Source organism: Brienomyrus brachyistius, chromosome 24 (assembly GCF_023856365.1).
Source record: "Brienomyrus brachyistius isolate T26 chromosome 24, BBRACH_0.4, whole genome shotgun sequence".
Classification (NCBI taxonomy): domain Eukaryota; kingdom Metazoa; phylum Chordata; class Actinopteri; order Osteoglossiformes; family Mormyridae; genus Brienomyrus; species Brienomyrus brachyistius.
The window spans coordinates 2,987,203-3,014,600 of record NC_064556.1 but is presented as its reverse complement, the minus strand read 5'-3'; the positions used below and the strand labels follow the sequence as shown (position 1 = coordinate 3,014,600).

At 42.4% G+C, this 27,398-nt stretch overlaps 1 protein-coding gene and 1 long non-coding RNA gene across 5 annotated transcripts in view; one reads left to right on the top strand and one right to left on the bottom strand.

Annotated features, from left to right (window-relative positions):
* Positions 1–461: 461 nt before the first annotated feature.
* The window catches only part of LOC125719916 (uncharacterized), a 40,442-nt gene continuing 13,505 nt past the window's right edge, over positions 462–27,398 (top strand). The window contains exon 1 of the long non-coding RNA XR_007385243.1: positions 462–669. This is a non-coding gene — a long non-coding RNA (uncharacterized LOC125719916). The remainder of the gene's footprint in view (positions 670–27,398) is intronic.
* Positions 13,738–27,256, bottom strand: LOC125719913 (T-cell surface antigen CD2-like). 4 transcript variants are annotated; one of them, XM_048994793.1, is made up of 7 exons: positions 20,853–27,256; positions 20,146–20,262; positions 19,721–20,005; positions 16,225–16,470; positions 15,960–16,061; positions 14,773–14,856; positions 13,738–14,069 (listed from the first exon to the last, which is right to left on the bottom strand). In XM_048994793.1, the coding sequence occupies exons 2-7, from the start codon at positions 20,216–20,218 to the stop codon at positions 13,996–13,998; spliced, it is 864 nt and encodes a 287-aa protein (XP_048850750.1). In that variant the 5' UTR covers positions 20,219–20,262; positions 20,853–27,256; the 3' UTR covers positions 13,738–13,995. The 4 variants fall into 4 exon arrangements, with proteins under 4 accessions (XP_048850750.1, XP_048850751.1, XP_048850749.1 ...); XM_048994794.1 differs by lacking the exon at positions 20,853–27,256 and adding an exon at positions 20,445–20,454; XM_048994792.1 differs by lacking the exon at positions 20,853–27,256 and having other exon boundaries at positions 20,146–20,808.

The window sequence follows — 27,398 nt, the reverse complement described above, 5'->3', positions numbered from 1 at the left end:
TTAAACTGTTTATAGTGGAAGTCTTGCATTAGTTTACTGAGGAATTTTGTATGGAATCAACAGGCCTATTATTATTATTATTATTATTATTATTAAGATGTGAAGTATTTCAAAGACATAAATAAAGTTTAATATTTTTAAACAGAAATGTTTCCAGGTACCGATTGTTTTTTTTGTTTGTTTTTTTTTTTGGGTACACACTGATATAAAAATGTAACAAAATTTCAATTTCTTAGAAGAATGCTTTCTGATGCTGGAATTTTCCTGAATGGTGCGGAAGTGTGTTGATGTGCGCAGGTTATGCTGAACCGGCCGTGTCTGTTTCTGGGGGGGGCGGGGGGGGGAATGCACGGCGGAAGTAGCTGCGTTACTGGAGTCACAGACGTCGCGGTTTTTTTTCAGGAAAACGGAACGAGGGAAGAATCGGGAGAGCGCAGCTATTTGATGCCACTTATCAGGCCAACGGCACGGAGGGCATTTCTCAGATACCCAGTATCGTCGGTATTATGTGCGTGGACATATTTGTCGATGTTACGCTTGCTGGGAGCGGCGTCCAAAGTGCAGGGTGAGCGGCTGAGCAAACACAGGGTGATGGATCCGTCGAGCCAAGCATCCAGGTCCTCGGAGTGGGATTCGCATCACAGGGCGTTAGAGTGACCCCCACCCAAGGTCAGTATACACCCTCCTCTGGACCTGGCCTGTGTCCGTCATCATTCAATGAGGTGTTGATAGAACCACAGCCTGACTTTTCTGAGCTACTCCTCCCAGCCTACCTCCAGTAAATAAGGTAATTGGTGTTACCCACCCGCACACCCCCCCTCCACGCCCCAGCAATAAAAACAGGTGTTGCATCTGGTTCAAGGGTGGAAGACCATCTAGATCATGCTAGCCAGTCCTTCTCCTTGCAGGTCACGAGGAGCTTCTGTTCTGGCGCTTATTGAAAATTGTCAAAAAAAAATTCTAAAAACCATCAGACCTGAATCACTCACCTCGAGCTCATAGCTGCGTCTTTCTACGCCATATTTTGTGGGGGCTGAAGCCCCCGTTTTTTTTGCCTCAGCCGGCGTAAAAATAGTTTTTCTAAAACCGTTTAGCTATTTGTCCCGGATTATCATATACATTTTGTACACCTGGCTCGGCAAACGTTATTAAAAGGACACCCCCTCCTCTCTGTAAATTCTGGCAAAAAATATATAAATAAATAAATCATGGGGGGAGGGGGTGACTTCCTGTATTTCTTCAGGGGGCTGTGCTCCTCTAAAGGTCAAACCCTATAATGGCCCCCGCTGTTAGCTGTGTTATGTACCTCGTAAGCCTACCATATACCGTTATATGTACCTTTTTACTTTGCTCAAAGATTCAATAGTGAATTTCTGCTGGAACCCCTTTAGTCTATGACGAACATGTTGATATATTGTACTCTTGCCCTGCAGCTGCGTTTCTGCGTTACCCGTAAATTTGAAAATGACCTTGAACTTTAAGCTGGCTTTGTGTCCGTGATATCAGCCGTCGTCAAACACGGAACTGCATCTGTGATTGATAAGCGTCACCCGCAGCCTCTACGGGAAGCATTAAAAGCAATGTCAGAAAATGCATAATTCACACGGACGCAAAAGAAAGCACCGTGCCGGTTTAATTGACGTTCGATTTACATAATCTTATTTAATGTCAGATTACCTTTATCTATTATCTTTTACATTCTGCAAACGATCATAATACCTTCCGTATAAGTTAAAACAATTCGCGCAAGGGTTTATATGTCATGTTACTGTATTACATTGAAATGAGGCAGGCTTTTACAGCATTACAAAGATTACAGCGCTTGTAAACACCAAAAAACACATTACTTATTCTGACTGCAAGCTACATCCGTTGTGCTAAAGTTTAAGATGGTGAGCATCGATTCTGTGTGGATTTCACTATTTAGACACACAGGAAACTGTCTGTTTTAAAGTTGCCGGTAACTCTGTACATTTATTTTATATATTTTATATATATATCTCAGACAAATGCCGGTATAGTCTAAATGACGTTTTATTGTGTAACATTTTTAAATGAGGCAAATAATTGGTGCAAATAAAACAGAACCGAAGATAATCAAACAACTTTCGCCAATCCAATAAAGCTATTTATTTGACAAATTACCACGTGTTTATGGGGCAGTTCTACCATAAACTTTTGTATTTACAGTATACTTAGTGCCCCCTAATACCCACTATATTGGTTACATTTATTCTTAAATAAACAGAGGAGCAGTAAAGCAATAGTAATCAAAACGGTGTGCGCGCAGTAACTGTCCGTAAACGGTAGCCGCACGCTTAAGTAACAGCATACTTACAGTAGGCCTACTTGATCTGACAGCAGTATAGTACGCAGGATGAATGCATACCATCGCTCTCTGCTAATTTGCATAAATCTTATGAGATCATAATCTGCGGAATGTTTTATTGTTACTTCGTATAATAATACTACTACTACTACTAATAATAATAATAATTATAATAATAATAATTATTATTATTAAGCATCCAAGTACACAGAAATAATATGTTTTAAACAGAAATGTTCGAATAAACTTAAAAATATCATAAATAAAGTTCACGTTTAGAGTAGTTACGTGCGACATTGTATCACGTCAATACAAATGCATATTGGATTTGTACAGAAAACGACTTCCTAAATTGTCTATCGACAATAACAGTATGCTATCAAAATAAAAGCGTACGAACGATTGCTGTTTTGCTAATAATATTATTAATATTCAGTAGTTAAGGTGTTCTTATGGTTCCTAAGCTTAAGGATGTCTGAAAGTGCTGTGCCCCGCCTGACTGACAGGGGTCACTAATGCGCTCCGGCCTTGCCTTGCCCAATTCATGGCCCCGCTTCATGACTCTGAAGAATACCCATCTTGATTAACCTTTGATTTGTTTGTACATAAACTCTTCCGGTACGATTCTGATCGCTGATATGTTAATGTTTAGCCAATGAAAATATTGTCCATTTACCCTACCTTCTTTATTTTGGAATAAGAGAGACTTTAACACATATTACTTGCAGCGCAGTACATCAGAAGAAATATTTGTGTCAGATACTAAGTGTTATTTACAACAATATCCAAACCGGCATAATATTATCTTAATTTCGGACGCTCTCACTTCGTCGTGTTAGGCACGTCTTCTGTCCCTATTTCGCTTCGCAAATCTTCACAACGCTGCTTTACCCAGCGTTGGAACAGTTAAGAAATTAACTTTCATACTGATAATTACCAGAACCGATTAATGGGATACTGTGAACCAAAATATCAAACCAGCAGTTAATTTCCGATATTAGTTTTACTAATCTTACTATCATTCAGCTCATAATCATTCAAAACAACCTATTTTTTCTATAGGGCTATTCAATTTTTTGAAGATATGTCTGTCATCTATATACATCTGCTGATAATAAAATATAGGCCTAACTGATTATACTAAAATATATACGATATATAATAATGATAACATACCAGTATGTTACTTGTATAACATATTTACATTAGAAATCACATGTAAATCACTTGTATGGGCCTATTTAAACATTTTGTTGCAATTCAGCAAAATTTATTTCATGAGGCCCATATGAATAACCACACAGAAGCATTTGGATATATGTTTCATACTTACTAAATGTAAAAAGTTAGTTAATTTAGAAGATAAAAAAATATCTTAATTAGAGGGTGATATCCAGAATTCTCTTCAAAATCTGACTTGGCGACTTCTGCACCTATAAATGCGCCCCGATTTAAGTTAAATTTCCGGGGAGATTCATTTATTTGATGCCTATGCGTGTACAAAACAATAAAAACAGTCAATTACCTAATTATTTATTCCTTTTATTTATTATACTACTTGTGTTAAAACACGACTGTAATCGATTAATTAGCTTCAATTTGTTAAGGTTCTCCGTTAAGTAGACTATCATTATTATTATTGTCGTTTGCTAAAATTGTTTATGAAATATATAGCTCGATTGAATCGTTTTTTTTCAGATTTCAAGACACATAATTTATTTAACAGCTATTTTCTTATTTTTAACAGACTGATTTACATAAATCATTTGCAGGAATATACCAAAATATTCTGCTTGTGTATTTAATAATGTATATTTGTACATGGAGCAATGGTAGTTCAATCCGATCATCTCAATTTCTAGCTATATGGTCCAGAGTATTAGCCGGAAAAAAGGTTGCGGCGACCGTGCCTGAAGAGACGGAAGTGTCGCGAATATTGAAAACCTGCTATTCGTTTCGGCCATTCATGATTTTCATTTACGTCGCGTTTTTTCTCTAACTAAAAAATCATCGATCGCAATGACACATTTCGTTCAAAATAATTTAATCAATTAAACGTTTCGACGGACTTCAAATTTTAATTTTTCTGAAGGCTAGACAGGCGTATTTACATCTAATGTTAATTAAACAAATGATTTCACACCATATTTAATGGTCGGGGGAAATTTGGAAATTAAAACGCATTAGTTTTGTATTTAATTGTATTTATTTAATTTATGGTTCACGTCAGATAATTGACGCTGGTTTACCGGGAATTAATGGCTATTGGGTTGTCCAATAGCTGTTAATCACTTCGCAAACTGGATACATTGTTACAGTATGTATGTTGTTTGTTGTATTAGTTGGAACATGCAGTCAAAATATCAGTTTCACAAACACACAGACAGAAGTGAACACTGACATTTAAAAAGGATGTTATTTTCCATCAGATTTATGGCGGGTGGCTTAAGGAGACCGTCTGACGTCATGGTTTAATCACGTGACTTACCGAGGTTCGCCTCAGGTTGAACTCACCTAGATGCTGTGGGTGCGGCCGACAATGGGGTGGGCAATGCAAAGACACGAAGTAAAAACAGAAGGCCTTACACTTTAAGCTGCTGACGCCATGGCTGTTCCCACTTAACACCTAACACCTAACCAGCATTTTACGTCACGTTGGCAGCTAACGTTCTCACTGTAACGTTAATGGAACGTTCTTCTCACATTTTAACAAAGGTTCTGTCTAAGTCAGCATGATAAAAAAGTATCACCTAAATATCCTTCTAACGCAATCAATGTCGAAAAGTATTACATAAATGTGTTGAAAGGGTGCTATTTAGCCTTGAACTCATGACCTGTGACACGTACAGTAACAGTATTAGTCCCTGCCCTACCACGCCGACCGTTTGTTTGTGTAGTATTATTATTAGTTGTAGCAGTTATTGTAGTAGTGGGATAACGTTCTCGGAACATCGGGAAAAACTGAACACTTTGAACAATTTCCATACCTTAATTGTAACGTTTGCTAAACGTTCCTAGAACAAAATATTATTAACAGAGTGGATGGAGACTTGCAGAAGCCCTGGGGTCAGTTCCTGGGAAGCCCTGCATGGAGCCGAGGGGCAAGAACAGCAAACAATGAATCCAGCACTAATGGTCATTTCACTCAAGGGTTTGGAGGCCGATGGTTGGATGGATCTTTACTTCAGATTGACTACAGCATGGGTCTTGATGTTTCAGTAAGAACAAACAGACCATTAAAATGTCTCTGTCGTCCAGGTTTTTATTTAACAGCCTCTGTCTCCAATGTTATAATGACAAATATTTCTCAGAAAAGAAATGGATTTTTTTTTCCCCCCAAAGACATGCAAGCAGATGCTATTATTGAAATTTCAGATGAGAGCGTCAGTGGTGTGTAAGGCCGCACTGCATTACGTCACTGATGGTAAAGGCACTTTATCTTTCAGTTCGGGAACAAAGAGCGCAGATGCACTGTAGTGACCGAGGGCGTAGCCACACTTAATCCTTCTGTGCAGATATTTTGGGTACATGAGTTAAAGAGAAAAACTGCAACGATACACAGTGGGTCCCGTTGGACCATTTTCTGGTGCAGTCACTGGCATACTGGGTGTAGGCATGGAACGCATCCACCCTTCAACTCACAACGTCCTCGGACCTCAGCCCCTAGCAACCGAAACACTTGGAGGGTCATCTTGGCCAGTCCAGCGCTCGGAGAGGCGTGGCACATGCGGCTCTGCAGACCCAGCACTCAACCACTGTTGGGAGATGTGGCCTCTGTCGTAAGGTACGACGGCCAATCGGGATGAAGAATTGCTACCAGGGAACTTCCACCTCTGCGCAAACAAGCATTCTGCTGGCATAAGGCTTGGCAAGGCCGAGACAGTGAGCATGAAAGTCAGGTGCAGTGGGAGGCACGGATTCACGGTGAGGCACACGAAACCAGCCCCCATGGAGGGCCATGCTGGAGAAGTTCATTATTTTTAACTAAATTCAAAATCAGCTGACGAAGCGTTTTCATGTGGTTAAATCTTAAGCCAAACAAGTCTTTTCCCTATTCAAGTTTGTGCCCTAAGCAAACATACAAACATTTCATTTTTGGGGAAGATGGTGGCGCAGGAGGTAGTGCTCTCGTTCGGCAACTGGAGGGTTGCAGGTTCAAGCCCTAGTTCCTCCTGACCCCATCAAAGTGTCCTTGAGCAAGACACTGAACCCCAAATTGCTCCCGGTGAGCAGGTTGGCGCCTTGCATGGCAGCCTCCGCCACCGGTGTGTGAATGAGTGTGTGGATGGGTGAATGTGGGGCATGAAATGTAAAGCGCTTTGAGTACTCGTAGGAGTAGAAAAGCGCTATATAAATGCAGTCCATTTACCATTTACCATTAATGGATAATGGTCTCATTAAACAAGGCCTGGATGGCATGCAGTGGCAGTTCTAGACCATTTTGAGTGGGGGGAGGAGGGACAGACTGGAGACAGTTGTTCTATTATGGGGGTCAGATGCATTTCACCTTACTTGATTCCCAGCAGTAAGAAGCAGAAGGCAATTTTGAAAACAAATAAGTTAAGTATGCAATGCCCTGCAGTTACATTTTACAGTTTTTACAAAAATATAACTCACTCTGATTTCTTCTTTAGACTGTCCTAAGTGGTAAATGGTAAATGCACTGCATTTATATAGCGCTTTTCTACTGTTACGAGTACTCAGAGCGCTTTACAATTCATGCCTCACATTCACCCATCCACACACCACATCCACACACCGGTGGCAGAGGCTGCCATGCAAGGCGCCAACCTGCTCACCCGGAGCAATTTGGGGTTCAGTGTCTTGCTCAAGGACACTTTGATGGGGTCAGGAGGAACCAGGACTCGAACCTGCAACCCTCCGGTTGCTGAACGACCGCATGTTCGTCCTACTTCCACAAGCGTGATTATTTTTATCAGTCGTTAACTTTGCTTTTCACCGACTGAAGCGACTGTTACAGGTCCGTCAAAGAAAACGTGTTTATGGTTGTGTTGCGCCTGATCCCAGTTCACGAAGTTTCGGCCCACAAATATAGATGTAAATAATAATAATAGTAATAATCATAATACATTTGTCACGGGGGCACACTGCCCCCCCCCCCCCCCCCAGAACTGTCCCTCCTGACATGCAGTAGGTACACGAGAAGGCGCATTATCTAACAGGAAGTTAATAATGACAGAGGGAAACAAATCTCATAGAATACGTAAATAAAGAGCATGTTTTAAAGGTCGTTGAGCTGTAAGATAAAACCCTAGATGCTTGAGAAGGCCGTAGGAAGAGTTAACATTTAACCCGTTACCTTTGTGGGCGAGGAGATTCTACTCGGAATATGTGCGATGCCGTTGGTCATTATCTGTGTGGAAGTAGCAAAGTGACACAGAGCGTTACAGCACACGGCAGGAAGTCAAAGGGACGCTATCGAATGGAGATTTACGAAAAGCATGTCGGTGCTTCACAGAGACCTTTAGCCAGGCTTCCTCGTCACATGCTACAGTGCCGGGATCACGAAGAAGAATTTTCTTTGCGTTTCCAAAATTCACAAAGTCCGCAGATCCTGTGTCCATCGTGCATTTAATTTGGATTCATTTATCGGTTGTCTGTACTTTATGCTTTGTGCATAAATAATGCATAAACACATTGCTGCCTGTTGTCTTTTGTCTGGAATTATCCATTGTTTGTGGAAAATGCAGAGTAACATCTTATCAGTTGAAGTGTTCAACGAAGGCCTCAGTTTGGGGCACAATGTCCCTGTAGATATGATACAATGCACCAACCTGCCCCCCCCCCCCCCCCCACGCGGGAAAGCCAGCACTCCGCTCTGCATTGTCTGCTAGTTCCTGTGACACCTCCTCACCCCTTAACTGAGGCTGAAGGTCCTTCAGATGCACAGATCAAAGGGCTTCCTCTCCATTGATGCCTTGGGGGAACCAGCCATTACTCACCCCCTCCTACCATGCTACCTGAGTGCCGTAGGCTTGTGGGGGCCTAAGGCATTGCTGAGGAGGGGGCTGTCTGCAGCCACGTGGCCCAGGGCACGGCCTGGGGTGGGGGGGGGGGGTCACTGGCATACATCACTGTTTACTTTCTCATGTAAACATATTTTCATGTTTAAACCTGGACATTTTCTGTGAAGTATCTTTGTTTAGGGTTTAACACCAATTCAAACTATTTTGGATGCATTACCTTTCAACCATAGAATATTTCTCATACTGGCTAATATGCTACTTTTACATTTTATGAGTTCAATTTGCTCAAAATTTTTTTTTTAAGTTTGTACACAAATAATTATCACAAAGCAGAAAAAAATAATCATTGTATTTACTCTGAACACAATTCTGCATTGGGGCCATTATTGCATTAGTAAACTCCCCAGATAAAAAATGAAAATCGATTGTGCTACAATTATTTTCATATCATATATTTTCTAATTGTATGCAATACATCAGTCATTTCAAATCAGTCAGTCCATTTCTCTTAAGTTCTCACATTTCTTTTTCTAAGTTCCTGTATTATTGACTCATATAAAATAAATAAATCACGTTTGAACATAACGTTTTGGAAAATAAAAGGGACGTACATATCCCGTAAAGACATAAGAATAAAGTTTGATTTTGAAGAGGGAAAAAAATACAAAAGATGTAAATGACAGACTGTATGTTTATGCTGGGAAATCCCCGGAATATTAATGAAAATCGCTATTTAGCCCCACCCACAACTTATCGTTACCATGGAAAATAGTTGGTGGGAGGAGTTACACTCTGATTTGTGGCTCCGCCCATGTTTACCTGCGGAATCGGGACCGTAGGAGGAACCGCACTGTGATTTGGCACCAGTGTTGATATATTCATTCCCCCCCACCCCCAGCAATAGTGTCACCTTTGGTCCCTGTGCTGTATATTAGAGTTGATACAGGGGGGTTACGTTCTGGGAGCGCCGATCCTTCTGTTTACCTCTGGATAGAGAGCTGAGGCTGAAGGGATCACGTCGTGGTTTCGTGATTCTCTCCATATCATCATCTGACCAGTCTGGTCTGTTTGCTCTGTAACAACGAAGAAGACAGGAGGAGAAACTAAACGCTTCCCAGCCATGTATTAAGCTGAAGTGTTATTCTTGTAAGTTTTACAAATATGTGACTCACTGTTCAAAAGGTTTCAAACTGTTATTAGAACCTTGGAGATCGGGGACCGTAGCTGATATCAGCGTTTCCAAAGGTAGAGTTAGGGAGAAATGAGTCATTTTCACAGGGGATGGGAAGGACTGAATCAGGATCCACAAGGTTATTTCAAAGAAAACGTAGAAAAGAAACAAATACAGAATACAAATACGTACAGAACTTCGCTCTCATGCTAAAGACTGTTTTTATTCGGAGTGTAAGTCTGAAGAACAGGACGTCTATAACAAGCTTTGCAGACGGAGCGGCATGTTAGATGTTCATTGGACATTGTCCGCGCATCCTGTCACCTGTCTGTAAAATCATTAACCAGAGCAAGGCCGTGAAAGCGTGTTTTATGGAAAGTTTGATTATGATGGGCAGTAAAGATTGCCCTTTATGGCCCCCCAGCGCCTCGGAAGGTCTCAACTTGACACAATTTGCATGTGATCCCGAGGCCAGCACCTCTGACCTCAGGCGACTCCCCAGTCAGGCGGAACTGCTGACAATGGGGATGAGTCTGCTCTGGGGGGAGGGGGGGGAGATAGATTTCTGTAAACTGATTGATTCGTGATGCAGAACATTATTTATTAATCTACATATATAGTATCTGAAAACTTCAGACATGGAAATACCACTGATTGGCAGAAAATGTTGTACTTGGCAAATAAGAAACATTCTGATTCCAGCAATTACTGGGGTTGGGGGGGGTCTTTAATGATTTTCATTGCATTGGCCCTGTAGCGCCTGGTGTAGATGTAGGGAGGCAAGTTTAGATCTGCAACAGCTCTGATCACTCTCTGCAGGGCTTTGTGGTCTGGGATGGAGCAGCTACCAAACCACAGTGTGATTCTCATGGTCAGGATGCTCTCAACAGCACCTGTGCAGAAGGTCTTGAGGATCGTAGAAGAAACCTTCAACCTCCTTAGTTGCGTCAAATTATGAAGTTGTTGCCTCGCCTTAGTAATCCGCCCATGTATGTGCGTGGACCTGGTGAGATCTTCCATCAGCTGAACCAAGGTGTCTCACCCCCACTGATGTGTGTGTGGGGGGGGGAGGGGGGGCTAGCGGGGGCTGCGGTTTCTTGCTGCAGTCCACCACCATCTTCTTCGTTTTGCTGGTGTTCGGCTGGGGACTGTCAGTTCTCCACTTCCCTCAAGTAGGCCATCCTGTCATTGCTGGGGATAAGACCCAGCACTACTGTGGCGTCGGCCAGTATCACAACGGCGTTGGAGCTGTCAGTGGCCACGCAGTCTTGGGTGTAGAGGGTCAGCAGCAGGGGCCTGAAGATGCATCTTTGAGGAACTCCAGTGCTAAGAGTGATGGAGTGATTGGGGTCTTCCTGTAAGTAAGGCCAGCTGCCCTCTGCACGGCCGGGTGTTTAGTCCTAAATCCCTCCGTTTAGCGGTCGGTCTGAGCAGCATTACGGTGTTAAACGCTGATTTTATTATTTTTTTATTTTGAAATTATCAGTTATTTAGGCTGGACGGCTGGGGCAACGTTTCCTGGGTTTCCTGGGGATGACGCGCTGCAGGGCCCTCCGCCTGTCTCGCGCTGACATGGTCGTTGCAGATCCCGCTGATGTCATCACACTCCTTTAGCGGGCTGCTGTTATCGTTAGCCAGGTGACTGAAGTTAGCGCTTTTAGCTGCAAAATTGGTTTTTTTATCACATGCATTTTTATTATATATTTAGTTGCTTCCTTTACTCGTTTTCTTTTCTTTTTTAAACGAAAAATCTCTTTTTTTCGAGCCTGTGAAAACAACACAATTTTTTAAACCAGTTCAAGTTCAACTGGGAAGAGACCTTTAGTGTTGTAAGGTTTCCACCTAGTGGTCAGACTTAAAAAAAACATCCTTTTCTAACTGTTTATAGAAAAACAGTTTTCAGTGCAGAGAAGCATCATGCAACAACTATGTTTTGTGGAAATGATGTGGAAATGATTGCTTTGCCTTGTTGCAGAAAACGTTCATCTAAATCAGGCAGCTCCCAGTTCAATACAGCATGCATCAGGCAGCTCCCAGTTCAATACAGCATGCATCAGGCAGCTCCCAGTTCAATACAGCATGCATCAGGCAGCTCCCAGTTCAATACAGCATGCATCAGGCAGCTCCCAGTTCAATACAGCATGCCTTGGGGCTCAACGGGGCTAAACTTCTGTACCTGGATCGAGTCCAGCTTCAGCACATCTGAACCCAGACCCTTAACCCCCAGACAAGCTGTTTTGAGTGGCCGCCCCTCGCCGCCAGCGTACTGTCAACTACAGATAGCAAATTGGGCGAGGCGTAAAGAGAATTTCCCCACAGATAAAATAAAGTATTTATTATTAAATAGTCTGTGAGGTCTGCAAACTACCCCAACGATTTTGATATCGTTAATTTCAAGTTTATAATGAAATAGCATATATTTGCCGTAAGATTGCTTTCGTGTTCGTCCGCCTCTGACTTTCGGTGGCTGGTAGTTCAGTTTCCAACCCTGTACTTACCTTTAACTAAGTTGTATACAGCCTGTCCTTTGCAGAACTACGTAACTAGCAAATTTTAACTTGAATGTTTTTGTTGTAATATTTACTGAGGTATTAATCGTGCTTCAGGGCAACATCCGGCTGCGTTAATGGACGAAATTCAATATTTGACCTATAGATTACGAGATCAAACGGTCGCTATATATGTATTACATCTCTCCTATGGTGAAAAACGTTTGTTATTTTTGTTCTGCACAGCCGTAGATTACAAAATACAGCATCTGCCGCATTGGTCAGCCGCATCGTTTATAGTCATGCATGAGCGCTGCACACAGGTAGGGCTGCGGTTTCAAAGGCTGCTAATTTTACACTCGCAATGTCTAGTTTCATATTTGTTGCAGTATGAATACACGCTATCTCTGTTGTCTCAGCTGCACAAAGGAGTAGTTTTTTTAAATACCGAATGTAGTGCGTGAAGCAAATGTAAACAGGCCCCAGATAGCACCATGTTATTCTTTCAAGGGTAAATTATAGTTAAATACGTTGAATTATGGTCAGTGTTAAATGATCAACGTTGAAACGGAACTGATTTTTGGTCAGATTTTCAATATTGAAAAATTGATGGCGGCAAAATCTTCATTCAATGTTGATATAAAGTGAAAGATTGAAGATCGACGTTGTTTCAACCTTTTTTTTGATATGGAATCAATGTCATTTCAACATATGTGTGCTATCTGGGGGCATATTATTAGTGAAAAGAGTTCAATCGTGGCTTGAAAGCATGCTCCTTTTATCGATCTTTCAAGAATAACTCTATCATATAAATATACAAACGATATCAGTGGTATTCAAGTATAAACAGCGAATATCACGTAAGTGTCCCTCTACCCGATGTATCTGCACACTTCACATGGCATTTACTTTGGGAATAAGAATTGGCTCCCTCTGCTGGATTAAGGTGAAAATGTCAGCTTTATAGACAGTTGTAACTTAAATATGAAATCATGCATAACTGCATAAATCTTGAAATGTTCTAGCTTTTTGGTGTAAACATTTTTTAGAAGTGCTGGAAAGAGAGAAACAGAATCTATGGTTAAGATGCGCAGATGATTCGCAGTGTTTGCCTGCGAGTTGGGCTGTTCACGGCGTCTCTTAAGGCAGACGGCTTTCCTGCGCAGGAAAACGCGTCCTGACGTCTCGCGTATCATTCCTCAGCTGTGATCTTAATGAGCAGACAGCTGCATAGCATTCACAGCCCATCTATCACTCTGGACACAGAGAAAGTCTGTGGCTGACACCTCCCGTTACTTGTTGTTTTCGTTTCATGAAGGTTTTGCTTTCGGATTCCACAGCCGCATTCTCCATCCTTTCTAGCTGCATAAGATGGAGAGCAAACAGCAGCCACCTGCTGAGATGCAGCGAAGTGTCAGCAGAAGCTGAATGAGGTTGCCCGCGTGAGTTACTTCGCGCCTCGCATTTTCGGACACACGGGTCTCTTTAACTCGCAGCCAGGATAGTTTACAAAAGCACTACTTCCCGTACAGAAACAAATCGACCGTGTTTCGGCAATAGTTTGAAACAGCAGCGTATCAGTCCGTGTAACTGAGAAAGCAGTGTTGTGGACACAACATATGCAATAATATGCATCACAAACACAGATAATCTGTAGATTCTTCCATCAGTCTTTCGGCTGCTTATCCTGCACACAGCTGGAAGGGAGTGTTCATACGGTCGGTGTTTCTACTTAACATATTTTGAATAATCAGCTTTGGGTTAAAGCCAAACATTCATATATATGTTTATTTTTACGACAGTTAAACTATGTAACATTAACATATTGTACATATATATATATATAGACAAACACAGGCATATATGTATTTATATGTATATATAATAAAATAAGCAATACACAAAATTAATTACACTATCAATACAGGTTTCCAGTCCAGAACTGCAATTAGTCACATGTATTTAAATGCTTCATTGCGTCATTTTGTTAGTCCCACCGTTGCATATAGAAATAGATAGTTAAACATATATGTCCTCTACATCCTCTGTTTTTCCAGAGTCGTTTGCTCTTTTTGGCTGAAGCATGTACGTATCTGGAGGAGAAGAGATGGAGATGAATATGCAGCGTTGTGCAGAAATCTTACAGTCAAAGAAAATGATGTTTAAACGATATTCATGTCGGTGGAAAACTACGACATCGTGCCAGCGAAAGTGTGTGAGCTTAGCCACCGCAAACCCTCTCCCAAAGTCACCCGGATACATGCACCAACCATCGCATGCAACCATGTTTGGCTGATCAATACCTTATTAATTTCTCAAACTGAGCTGGAACATGAAATGTAAGAGACACGTGGAATAGCTGGGATGGTTCTGAGGAGAGATTAGGGGACTGAGGCGATGTTCATCTGGCCGTATACGGAACAAGATATCAACTTTCCGGAGAACAGAAGAAATTTTTATAGTTTTTATGCTAATTTGCAAATATTTTCCTGAACAAATATACACTTGCTACCCATATAAATAGCTTGAAACATTTTCTTTGACTGCTTAAGGCCTTTGCACAGTTCAGTGCACGGCTGTTTCCTGTCACAGCCTCATTGTTAATTTATTCTTAAGTGGATGACTGCAAACATCACGGCCGCAACTGAAATCACAGAACTGAGAATATGACCTCTGCTGTTAATAAATGACGCTGCCTACCGTAGACACGGGGCAGCCGCTCGTAGCCACACTAAGACAGGTCAGCTAACCCTAATACAACTTTATTATTTGATTGTATGATTTAAAAAGTATTACCGTGTTTGGAGATGACGTCGGCCTTGATTTCCCTCTTGGCTTCACAGGAGCCTTTCATTGTGACGTAAACATCGTCTTCGACGTCTGTAAGAGTGATGAAGCCTTCTTTAGTCTTTCATCCCAAAAGCCCGGTCGCTCTTACTGACATGCTGACTTACAGGAAGAGTCACACTTCCTCCTCCAGCTTGAAGCTTCTGGCTTTTGCCCTTGAAAATGTCATTGATACATGAATGAAGGATTATGGAGCTTTTAAAATAGTCAGTTCTTTCTGACTTACATAAATCTAACGTCCATCTATCCATCCATCTTGCATAATCGCTTATCCTTAGACATTTTTGCACCACGGATACCTCTGGTAACCTGGTGAAGCTTATGGACTCTCCCTGGGCGGGATGCCAGTCCATCACAGGGCACAGACAACCATGTACAGGCAGAGCCCCGGGTCAGAAAGTCCAACCTATAACAGGTTTTTATCACACTGTGGGGATATTTGGTCCCCATGATGTAATATATAAATAACCCCCCCCCACACACAAACACACTGTGGGCAGAGATGCCAATTCATCTATCTGAACGTCTAACCATAGGCAGATAGAAGTGATTTATTCTGTCATTCATACAGAACAGTGAAATTCCATCCATCCATCCATTTTCCAAACCGCTTATCCTACTGGGTCGCGGGGGGTCCGGAGCCTATCCCGGAAGCAATGGGCACGAGGCTGGGAACAACCCAGGATGGGGGGTCAGCCCATCGCAGGGCACATTCACTCCTACGGGCCATTTAGGAAGTCCAATTAGCCTCAGCATGTTTTTGGACTGTGGGGGGAAACCGGAGTACCCGGAGGAAACCCCACAACGACATGGGGAGAACATGCAAACTCCACACACATGTGACCCAGGCAGAGACTCGAACCTTGGTCCCAGAGGTGTGAGGCAACAGTGCTAACCACCGCACCACCATGCCGCCCCCCAGTGAAATTTCAGTTATTAAATAAACCATAAATATCTATTACAGATTTTTCTTTTCTTCACCTGGGATTCCTGTGAGGATATTCTGAAGATGAAGTCAGCGACCATGCAGGGAGCAAGCAATGAAAATGCTCCAATGCATCGACGCATGGCAGCGAAGGAAACGTCCACTCACACGTCAGCATTGTCTCATTCACATAAAAATTCTGCTCCGTTACCTCTCCCCTCCTCTGGCCGGGTCTTTCTGATGCTCCAAAGCGCCACGCAAAACAGGACAATCACGACCGAAGCTCCCAGAGTAATTAAAACGGAAATATATTCTGTTTTTATTAATAAAAAAAAAAACAGCATTAAAACGATATAAAATCAAACAGCGTAAATTAATATGTTAGTAATTATTATAGCATTCAAATACTATCAGTATTTTAGCTTCAAAACCACTTTACAGTTGCCTGTCATTTAAAATTAATTTAGAAAACCAACCTCTGCATCTCAAAGCGACAGTCGGAGTGTGTTGCCTGCTGACAGCGTTCTCCACCTCGCACACGAGGTTCTCTGGTGTCAGGTTGTAAAAAGTCGCGGTTCGCTCCTTTGAAACGGTGCTGTTTTCGGAAGTGGTGTTCAGCGTCCAGCGGAACGTGACGTCGTCTCCCCCGGTTACAGAGCACCTGAGCGTGACCCATCCGTCCACTGTGCAGGCCGACTGGACGTGTGCACCGGAGACGGGCTCTAGGGGGCAGCAGAGAGGACACTGTCACATCGCGTTACACGGTTTAAATGTACAAGACCTTTGAGAGCCGTTCCAACCTGTATCGCATAACTGCATGAGTTTTCGTTTGTTCGGTAGTTTGCAGATTGCCAAAGAAACAGCTGCAGTTGTAGAGAACCGCGCAGCCCCATACATTCAGAAAGCAAACTGACACACTTTAACTGGGTTGACCATGCCCTGCATTTAGCTGTCCTGGAGGTTTGCATGATCTTTGAGCGCTTAAACTCATCATATTTTACGGGGACCACCGACTGGCTGCTTCACGAAAGTCCAGTCAGGTAAATTAGGGGGTCATGTGTTGTGAACTGTGTGAAAAGGGCCAGGGAAAATTATTACTGCAGATAATATGGGAGAGTGAGGTCGAAATCACGGGGGCAGGTTGTCACGCAGTAATTCATCCTGTGATTGGAGGTTAGGGACGACCTAGCAGTGCGGAGGTCAGTACTGCTGCTCTGGGGCCATGATGTGAGTCACCACCGTAGCCATTGGGGGGTTTCTCCTGGGAACGCCTGTCCCCACCCTAACCCCCCACCGCACTGTTCAAAAACATGCTAAGGTAAATTGGACTTATGAAATTGTGTGTCTGCTGCGATGGGTTGGGGTCCCTGTCCTGGGTCGTTTCCTGCCCTGCACCCATAGCCTCTGGGATAGACTCCAGGCCCACCCCGGAACGCTGAGTGGGGGAAGCCGTTTCAGGAAAATGGGTGGATGGCCTGCTGGTGAGGCCCTAGTTCACCTATAAAAGCCTGGTTGCTCAAGTTAGTGCTTAGGGTTTAAGTATATTTTTTAGAGAAATAATTGCATATGTATATAAAATATTAAACAATATTGTTTTCAAAGCTCTCAAACGTGTTAGTTTTGAATAAGATAAAACTATCAAATGAATTCATATAGTTTTATTGTTTCTACCGCATATACTGATCATATACTGATCATCCGGGATAGCATAAGGCAGGGTAGGCAGTCCTGATCCCGGAGTGCCGGAATCCAGCAGGTTTTCCATCCTACCTGCTCTCCGATGACCACACCTGATCTCAGGCAGATATTAACTTTATTTTATACCACGGGACCGTTGAATGCTTGAATCTGATTGGCTGACGAACGTTCTGAGGTGTGCAATTATTTTCAGATAAACGCACGGCGAACGTAGTTCCAGGTAGCTCTCTTGACCGCATTACAGTTCCATATCACTTCGCATAGTTAACTGTAATAACGGAAATTAGCATACAGTACCTATACAGCACACAGGACTAGCAAAAACAACAACATGACAGACGATTTTCCGAAAGTAAATTTTAATATTTACGGTGAATATGAAACTTTCAACAACTGGGCTGCAGCAGTATTAGTTAGCCTAGTGTACCAACTTAAAGGCTACACATGACATTTCTCACTAGCGAGGTAATAACAGCGCTGCATCTTAAAGCAGACTTACAGTTTAGAGACGGTGCTTCAGAACACTGTTGAGGGACACACAGAGGTAGCCTAATTCATACAAGCTCTCTCTGTGTCTCTGTCTCTCTTTCTAATAACTTCATTATTAACTGCATTAGTCTGCTATCAACGGCTCAAGCCTCCATTGCCAGCTTTAAAATGACGTTTTGGAACTAGCAAAAGAGTCGTTGGATGAGATGCGGAAGAAATAATCCTACTCACAATAGCGATTTAAGTAGAAAAACCGGACGAATCCCTTGAAATATATCATCTGATCGATGTCTTGAGGTGTGGCAACCGTAGTATAAGCGGAATAATTGACTCCGGACCGTTGAATTATTAAAAAGTAATGCACACCCGAGGTGGTGTTATTCCTTACATATTGATTGTGCTATTGAATTGGTTATTAAATTGTTCTTTAAAATGTCAATTAATTATAATGTGACAACTTGCCCTCATATGTGCCAATATTCCCCATTATGTGTTACGTTGTCACAAAATACTAGTGTGTAGTTATTGTGCAATTAAATCAATATAAATGTAGGAACTAATATTAACAGTATATTAAACTGTACATTAAATCACTGTCTTTCTAATGGTATGGTTATGGATATTCAGCAAGGCTGCATTTTCTGCTGGTTTTGGGAAAACTTAAATAAGCAGGGTCCTTAACCCCCAGCTCCCTGGGTGCCCCGACAGGTGGCTGCCCTTCGTGGACAACTTACTCTACAAAGAGCAAGTTGAGGGAGGCGTAAAAAGACAAGTTCCTGATGGAGATTAATGAAATATCAATTATTATTAAAGTAAATTCGGTAAGACATTACTTGGGTGGGGCAAATAATATAGTATTCTGCTGTTATGTATTAATTAACCACAAACAAAGTCTTAGTTACGTACTGATCGCAGGTTCATTCATAATTAAGGAATCATGACATATTTTATCTCAAGCAGTTACTGTATTTGTTACTATATTTGTTAATTCTGTAAACCTTTGTGAACCACTGAAGGAACAAGTAATTAATAATACAAGTGAAATTCTGATCTCATGTTTGTCCATCGTTAATGAATTGTGACGCATCATTTATCTAATGTATCTACTGTGTTTGTTCACGATTTGTACTTCATTAGTACCCCAGTGACAACATACCCCAGTGACAACATACCCCAGTTACAACATACCACAGTCTCCCCTTCTGCTTAATGGCTATATCAGAGCACTTGTAACAGCAGTCAGCAACAAGGCGGGTCAGTTCTAAAGGTGACATAGGCGGCCGCCTAGGCCGCTAACATCTGAAGAGGTGCCGACCTGCCAGCCAATTTTACTTCGTGTCGGACGTAGGGCGCCGGCGGTGATGCTCGCCTAGGGCGCCGTATGGGTTAGAACCGGTACTGTGATCGTGACCCAATGCAATCATGACACAGCAAGGACACTTCCCCACGTTTATCGGAAAATGTAGCACAAACCTGAAATGCGATCCTTACAATCCACGTAAAATAAACCAGTTTATCTATATATATGCCCTGATGAAGGTGACCGGTTAGAAACCGATGGAATATTGGCTAAAATGAGAATTTTACTAATATGTAGTATTTGTATTGTAAGTAGGCCTACTATAGAGTAGACTAGATTCATTATTATGGCAAAAAAAGGTAATTTCGGTAAATTTACTGTGCAAGTAACTCTGAACTTCTGATTGGAATCAGTTATTAGAGTTAAGGTGATCTGAAATGAGATACTAAATGAGTTTCATAACAGAAAATCTCGGACATCCTTACCCAGGACTCTGAGTGTGATCGTGGGGCTCTGTACGGATCTCCCGTCCGTGTCATACATGTCCAGAGAGTAAGTGCCTCCTCGCGATTTGCTGGCGTTAAGCGTTAGTGTGCCGTTTGGGAAAATGCTGTACCCTTCAATGCACGATGTTTGTCCTTTTCTGCGAGAGCATGCAGGCGTATCGTTATATTTCCATCTGATGTCCACAATATCTTCAGAAAGCAGATTTTCGGGATGTAAGGAAACGGTATCTCCGGATCGTCCGAAAAAACTCTGTTCTGCCATCCCTGAAAATAATAAAAAAAGACAATTAGAAACATGCCAGTGTGATTTTTACTTTCACTCACATATGTTCTGATCGTTTACGTTTCTGACAAGTGTTCCTTTGATGTGCGAATTAAAAATATATGAGTAAATACAAACTTACCATATTGCAGGTGAAAACAAGAGAGAAACATGGCAATTAAAACGAACTGGTGGAAATCGCGGGTAGGAAACATCGCTTTTTACGAGATCAAGTTGACAGGAGTCGTTCTTATCAGACCTGTAGATGACGAAACCTCCCATGAGGAAATGATTACTATCCAGCTTCATCATTTGTGGTGAGTACGGCACCTTCGATCAGACATGTGATGCCAGTTATGATGCGGATTAATTATATTATTGCATCTACGCTCGTTTACATATAAAAAATGAGACAAAACAATTTATAAAGCCTTATTATACCCTTGTAGATGAACCACATCCCCCCAGCAGAAACGAGGGATGCACGCGAGTGTCTAGACAACTTTACCGCTATACAGTATTTTAGCTGCTTCAGAGTCCGTTGGGCTCAGTTACACGCCACATCCGCACGTCTCTCAGCGCAAACGCGCAATATACACACTGCACACTCACACTGTATACACTGTCATAGCAGAGCAGTGAGCTTTACATGGGTGTGTTGTGGTACATTACAACATAAAGAGTGAACAATACAAAAAACACGGAGAAGGAAAGACCACGAAGTGAAAGAACATTAGAGGAGAGGAACCAACAACTGTCAAGTAAGGAGAAAACATAACTCTGGGGAACCAAGGTCAACTGGCTGCCCAACCCCCCCCCCCCCCCCCCACTCATACTCACACTACTTACACTGCACGTGTTGCACACTCACAGCAAACACTGAGCCTACACGATCAGACTGCACACACGCTGCAGACGCACACACCACGTTCACACTGCAAAGCCACCTCGCACACGGCTATTCCTGTGTCTGCACAGGGTCTGACGCACCACACTAAGTGTGAAACTTCTCATTCAGTTCGATTTTGCATGCGTCCAGCATTCTCACAAGCCATTTGGAAGGTCTTAGGAGTTATATTTGCTTGTGAGCTGAACTGGTCCATCTTGAAACTGTCTGAAACACAAGCAGTTCTTCAGGAACTCAGGAAAGTACTGGAGGAGAATGAAAAGAATGAGGTTTATGTTTTTCTGTCTACATTTTTTTTTTGGATTTAAATGATTTAAAACCTTGTTGACAAGAAGCAGCATGTCAAAAGACAGACCTACAGTCACGGCCTTTGTACCAGCTGCTAAGGTGCGGTCTGCAATACCGAAGTAATTTTCTCAAAACTCTACACACAGTCTGCAAAACCAACAGACAGTTTAGCCAAACTGTCATGACCTGCTCGTACGATCCTCCTGTACGATCCGCCACGCCCCCTCATTTACCTTGTGTGCAATCCCGACTGTGGCCAGCTGTTTCGTGTTATTTCTGCTTAGTCCTGTATGTTTTAGTCCGCGTCTGAGTCCGTTTCCTTCGGTCTATCATTGAAGTCTTATGGCGCTGTACTGCATGTCTTTGCCTGTTCCAAGTCTTAATTAAAACCCGTATTCCCCAATCTTACGCGTATTCCCCAATCTTACGCGTATTCCCCAACCTTACGCATATTCCCCAATCTTACGTGTATTCCCCTCTCCTGCGTCCCTGTTCCGTGCACCGCGCCACAACGTGACACAAACCGTTAATCTCTCCACCGAAATGCTCGACAGCCACCCATACACTTAACCCATGTCTCAAAAGAGACTCTTACCAAACAAGACATTAGCATTCTCTGTCTTTCTGGATGGAAGCCAAGAAGGGCCAGGAAACATCAGTACAATGAAATTAAACATGATATTTTACGGCCTTTCTTGGCTTCTGTGAGTTGAATTTGGCTAAAACTGGTTACAGTCAGGGGGTGGCATGGTGGTGCAGTGGTTAGCACTGCTGCCTCACACCTCTGGGACCCGGGTTCGAATCTCCACCTGGGTCACATGTGTGTGGAGTTTGCATGTTCTCCCCATGTCATCGTGGGGTTTCCTCCGGGTACTCCGGTTTCCCCCCACAGTCCAAAAACATGCTGAGGCTAATTGGACTTGCTAAGTTGCCCGTAGGAATGCATGTGAGAGTGACTGGTGTGTGAGTGTGCCCTGCGATGGGCTGGCCCCCCATCCTGGGTTGTTCCCAGCCTCGTGCCCATTGCTTCCGGGATAGGCTCCGGACCCCCCGCGACCCAATAGGATAAGCGGTTTGGAAAATGGATGGATGGATGGATGGTTACAGTCAGGTATCGCAGCTGGTTTGGGAACATTTTAGTTTTTCAAATTATTACACTAACGCTGGAGAGAGAGTTGTTGATAAGACCAAGGCTGTCTGTCGGCTCTGTTATACCTAACAGACATGTTGCTAGACAGGTTAACTCAATTGAGACAATATCATCTGAGTGTGTGTATGACCAGAACGGGAAGGAAACCGCCTCTGCAAGTCAGTCTGATCGTGACGCTTTCACAAGGAAATTCACACCAGGCAAAAAAAAAAAACAGCACACAACTCAGAAATGACTAAGAATAGAAGTAGGATGGCCTAGTTTATGGTCACCATACTTGGTTCTCTAATCACCCCGGAAAACGAAAATCTTACAACCTTACAGTTAAATCTTGTTTTACGATCTATACACAACTGACACGATACATACGCATGCAGGCCTTTCAGCAAAAGTTACAAAATGCTCAGCTAAGTTTGTTAAACTTCAAGCAAACGTTGCAATTCACTGTTCACGACAGAACAAAGATGAAATGTCAAAGTGGGACTGTTGAATTCTTGAATCTGATTGATCTGAACAGTGTTGATTGATTTTCTACAACAGCCCATGTCGTGTTAGGTAGGTGAATCACTGTAGAAAATCAATCTGCTGTTATCTTTAATTCTAACTAATGGTACTGAAAATATACAACGCAGTTTCAAGGGAAACTACGAAACGCTTAGACAGCAACCGTGCTTCAGGCTGAGGACCAGAAGGTGTAGTCAGTGATTTACTGATGTCATGCACTTTAAGGCCAGTCAACATCGCACTTCTTCACAGTGCTGTGTAACCTGCCTAAACACAAGTCCGCTTTTAATGATCGGTAAACATTAAATAACTCAGGTAGCCGAATACCAAGATACGTAATAAAAATAATAAAATAAAAAGTTTTCCCTAACCACCCTGTAAAATGCAGACGTATGATACCCTTACAGTTAAATCTTGTTTTACAATCTACACACAATCGACACATCATTCAGGTGTACGAGTCTTTTTCAACAAAAGTTACAAAATGCTAAGCTGCAGTTTGTTAAACTTCAAGCAGGCGACGCTTGTCTCACTGTTCACAAGAAGACAAAAATAAAGTGCCGAAGTGACTGCGGTATTCGGAGGCTGACGTCACTCACGCGCCGCCACCGTAACTGTGTCATACTGAGTCGCAGGGCTAGACCTGAACAAACCGCAGAGTTCTGAAAAGCCGCCCGGACGCCTGGACAGGGGCCATAGATGCGGACGTGTCCGGGGGAAACCCGGGCCTTTGGTAACCCGGGGATAGTTGTAATAGTCGAAGTCTGTTACGGGTTAATCACTTGGTTTTGGAGAAAACTTGTAAAACAACTTTTTACCGATATCTTCTACACCATTCTCTCCTTCACCAGAAGTAAATTAATTAACAAACAAACAAATAACTTGTGCTATAGGGCTGTTTGTCATTACAGATATATGACCATAATCTCATACTGGTTAAAAAACACATTAGACGGAACTTAGTTCTATACGATTGTTATGATGTTATATACTCTATTTTTTTCTTTTGTTAAATTTTGCACGTTTAGTTCTATGGCGTAAAGAAGCGTTGCACCGAGCCGTGAATTTTGTGTACCGTTACATCCCTGTTCCTTGATAATATACAACAAGGATACGGAAGCTCTCAATCGCCGGTACTCGGAAAAACTAACAACACAACAGAATTATGTTTGATGACACGGCAGCGGTGAAAGCTGACTTCCTCTTCTGAAGCTGTACAGGCTACTGCCGAACTCAGGCTCGCTATGAGTGCGCGGCTACTCCCTGGAAGCGCAGGGCACTAGGCAGGGAGAGTGCAGTCCTCAGACCCGGCCAGCAGGGGGCGCCAGAGGTGTGAGGCTACCCTGCTATTGCTCGCTAGCGATCAAACAGGAGGTACCAAGACAGGAGAAGCTCAGGCTCTCATTTGGGGCCGTAGCTGTTACCCAGATAATCATGATTCAGATGGTATTGAGTAGCCGGCCTGCCATGGACTAGTCCTACTCCTAAAACGAGTGCATATTACTGTACATATTGCCTGCACTGCAAGTAGCAACTGGAAATGTCCCTCCTGCCGACAGGCCACAGGTCAGCTGTGTAATGTGTGCAGAACGTGATAGAGTTTATAAGGACCCAGATGGTACAGTAACTACTCAGCGAAGCACACCAGGCGTCAATGCGGTACTTCAGAAGTTGCTCTTGTGGAAATTTCAGCCGCAGACTCGGTTCCCTTGTGTGGAGAATGTTTTATTTCAAGTTGGAAAGTGAGCACAGATCAACAATTTCTCAGGGCAAATCGGGCCTTCAGGAGGACTCGGGTTACTGCATAATTCAGAGACGCTACTGTCTAAAACTCTGCAGAACATTCTGTCCACGATTTGTTGCACCTGGGTCTAACTTTGAAACCAATTTTGACTCCGTATCTCGTTAAATCAAGGTTGGAAACCGTAGAAACACAGTAGGGAGGGTTTTTGTCTAAGTACGCAAACAGGGTCACATACCCCAGCCACACACGTTAGCGTGCCCTAGTGTGGGTGCAGGCAAAGAGAACTCGAATAAAAAACCCTAACCCTGTTTGTAGCTCAGATACTCCCAGCGTACAGCAGTGGAATTACATTAAACAGAGTCTTTGTATTCTAGCTGTTAATTAATTTTCATCAGTTTCCCTCCCACACTCTGTGACATCAGATAACCCCATAATAAAAAAAAACATTTCATTAAATGCTTAATACTTAAATATATTTATACGAAAGCTCTGCTCAAATCTGATTGATCAGAACGATATTGATTGATTTTCCATAACAGCCCATGTACTGTTAGGTAGGTGAATCACAGCAGAAAATCAACGCGCTGTTATCTTTAATTCTAACTAATGGTACTCAGAATGACAGACGTACAAGGCAGTTTGAAGGGAAACTACGAAACGCTTAGACAGCGTTAAATTCCGCAATGACTTACTGATGTCATGCACTTTAAGGCCAGTCAACATCGCACTTCTTCACAGTGCTGTGTAACCTGCCTAAACACAAGTCCGCTTTTAATGATCGGTAAACATTAAATAACTCAGGTAGCCGAATACCAAGATACATAATAAAAATAATGATAATATATTTACGTACAGAGCCATAGACCGAATTTTGTAAATATCGAGGTCAAAAGCGTTAGCTCTTCTGAACCGCAATGGTTTACATTTAACGGCGTTGAAAAAATACTGCGGACTTGACCGCAGTGTCCTCAGTGGTAGGTACGGGCGTTTGTTCCCTCAGTGGATTGCTCTTAAAAACGTATTAGGCACAGCTTGGAGTGCATCGGCAAGCTTGCACTACAGTTATTACCGTGTGTCGCTGAGATTAACAGGAGCGCGAGTCCAAAAGGGAACTTCATTTTCCCTCCTGGATTCATGGTAAAAATCACACGCAGTTACAGCAGGTGAGTGACCTCCCTCTCCAACATGAAATCGCTGTACAAAGGGTCAAAAACAACTGCTGTACGCCGTCTGCTATATCCTCAGTCTGCTGTAGAAGCAAAGATGCGACAAGTTTATGTGCACCTTCTCCACGTGTCAGAACCACTTCAGGGTGTGAATATTGTATGGAAATGTTAACCTACATTCAAGAGAAGAGTAGCAAAAGAGGTCAGATAGACGTTAAGGCCCGTGTTTTACAAGTTACAGGACGCACAGTATATTAATATTACTCTCTTATTATCAATACAAGAATATCATGCATCTCTGTAGCAGTTACATATATATACACTCATTTTAGATGCATTTAATGTAATACAATGAATGTGCACCACGTACACAAAAGATCTTATTATTTTGATCAATATAAATTATCCCTGCCGTTGTTTTTCCATGTCTAACTGCAATTGTTGCTTCCCGATAATATACACAAAGATTCAAATGTCTATACAAACAAACCTGGCTAAATGCAGTAGGATTAGGGTTAATTATGCAGGAACAGAGAAGGGTGACTTCCTCTCCTGAACGGTACACGCTAGTGAGGAGGTCAGGTCTGTTCCAGGAAGCGCAGGGCAGTAGACAGGAAGCGAATCCCCCACCCCGCGTGGACGCTCTGCGATTGTTCGCTAACGATCACACAGAGAGTGCAGTGACAGGAGAAGCCCAGGCTCTCTTTTGGGGTCACAGCTGTTAGCGGGATAATCGTTCGGCGTTAGTTATTTTACAGACGAAAACATCTATGTCCCACACTTTAGCCCATCCCAGAACGTGCTTGCGGCGCGTGTATTCTAACTGAAAAAGTAATTTCTGTTAACAGGCCACAGGGCAGCTGTGCAACATCTGCAAAATGTGATAGTGTTTATAAGGACCTTAGCGGAGACTACAGAGAAAGCACCACGATTAATGTGGAAGCTCAGAAGGCCTCAGTCTCTATGTGACATCAGACAAACCAAAAGACTAAAAAAAATCATTTTATTAAACACTTCATGCTTAATTAAATACATTGATACCACAGTACTTTTGAATTCTCTACTCTCAAGGGTGTCGATTTTCTATGACAATTTATGTAGCCAGGCGAATCACGGTAGTAAACGAATGTACAATTATAATGTTTAATCTTAAATAACGTTACTTGACGGAAATTGTAAAAGCAAAGAAATTGCTACAAATCCTTTAGATGACAACCGTGCTTCAGGCTGAGGACCAGAAGCTGGGGTCAGCGATTAAACACCAAAATGATTTACCGATGTAATGCACTTTCAGGCCACTGTACTTTTCAGTCCTGTTTAACCTAGCTATACAAAATGGTGCACGAGTCTGCAAACACTAAATGAGTATATTGACCAATAATGCAGTCGGATACCAGGAGGAACACAAATTAATAAAACAATGGCTAAAAAGAAAAAGAAATTTTGAAAATAATAATTATATATGTAATCGATAATTATACTGTATATATATATATATATATATGCGCAGTATATATTGCACTGTCCTGGCAATTGTCTGTGTGTCTGTGTATGTGTGCGCGTGTGTATTATAATAAAAAAAAAAAAAAAATATATATATATATATATATATATATATATATATATATATAAAACC

Bases quoted from the DNA above. Each gene is read 5' to 3' on its own strand.
- LOC125719913 (XM_048994793.1), bottom strand. From the start codon at position 20,218: ATGTTTCCTACCCGCGATTTCCACCAGTTCGTTTTAATTGCCATGTTT. The intron at 20,006-20,145 runs GTAAGTTTGTAT...TATTATTTTCAG, and splicing joins TTGTTTTCACCTGCAATATG to GGATGGCAGAACAGAGTTTT. The intron at 16,062-16,224 runs GTTGGTTTTCTA...TAATAAAAACAG, and splicing joins TGTCGCTTTGAGATGCAGAG to AATATATTTCCGTTTTAATT.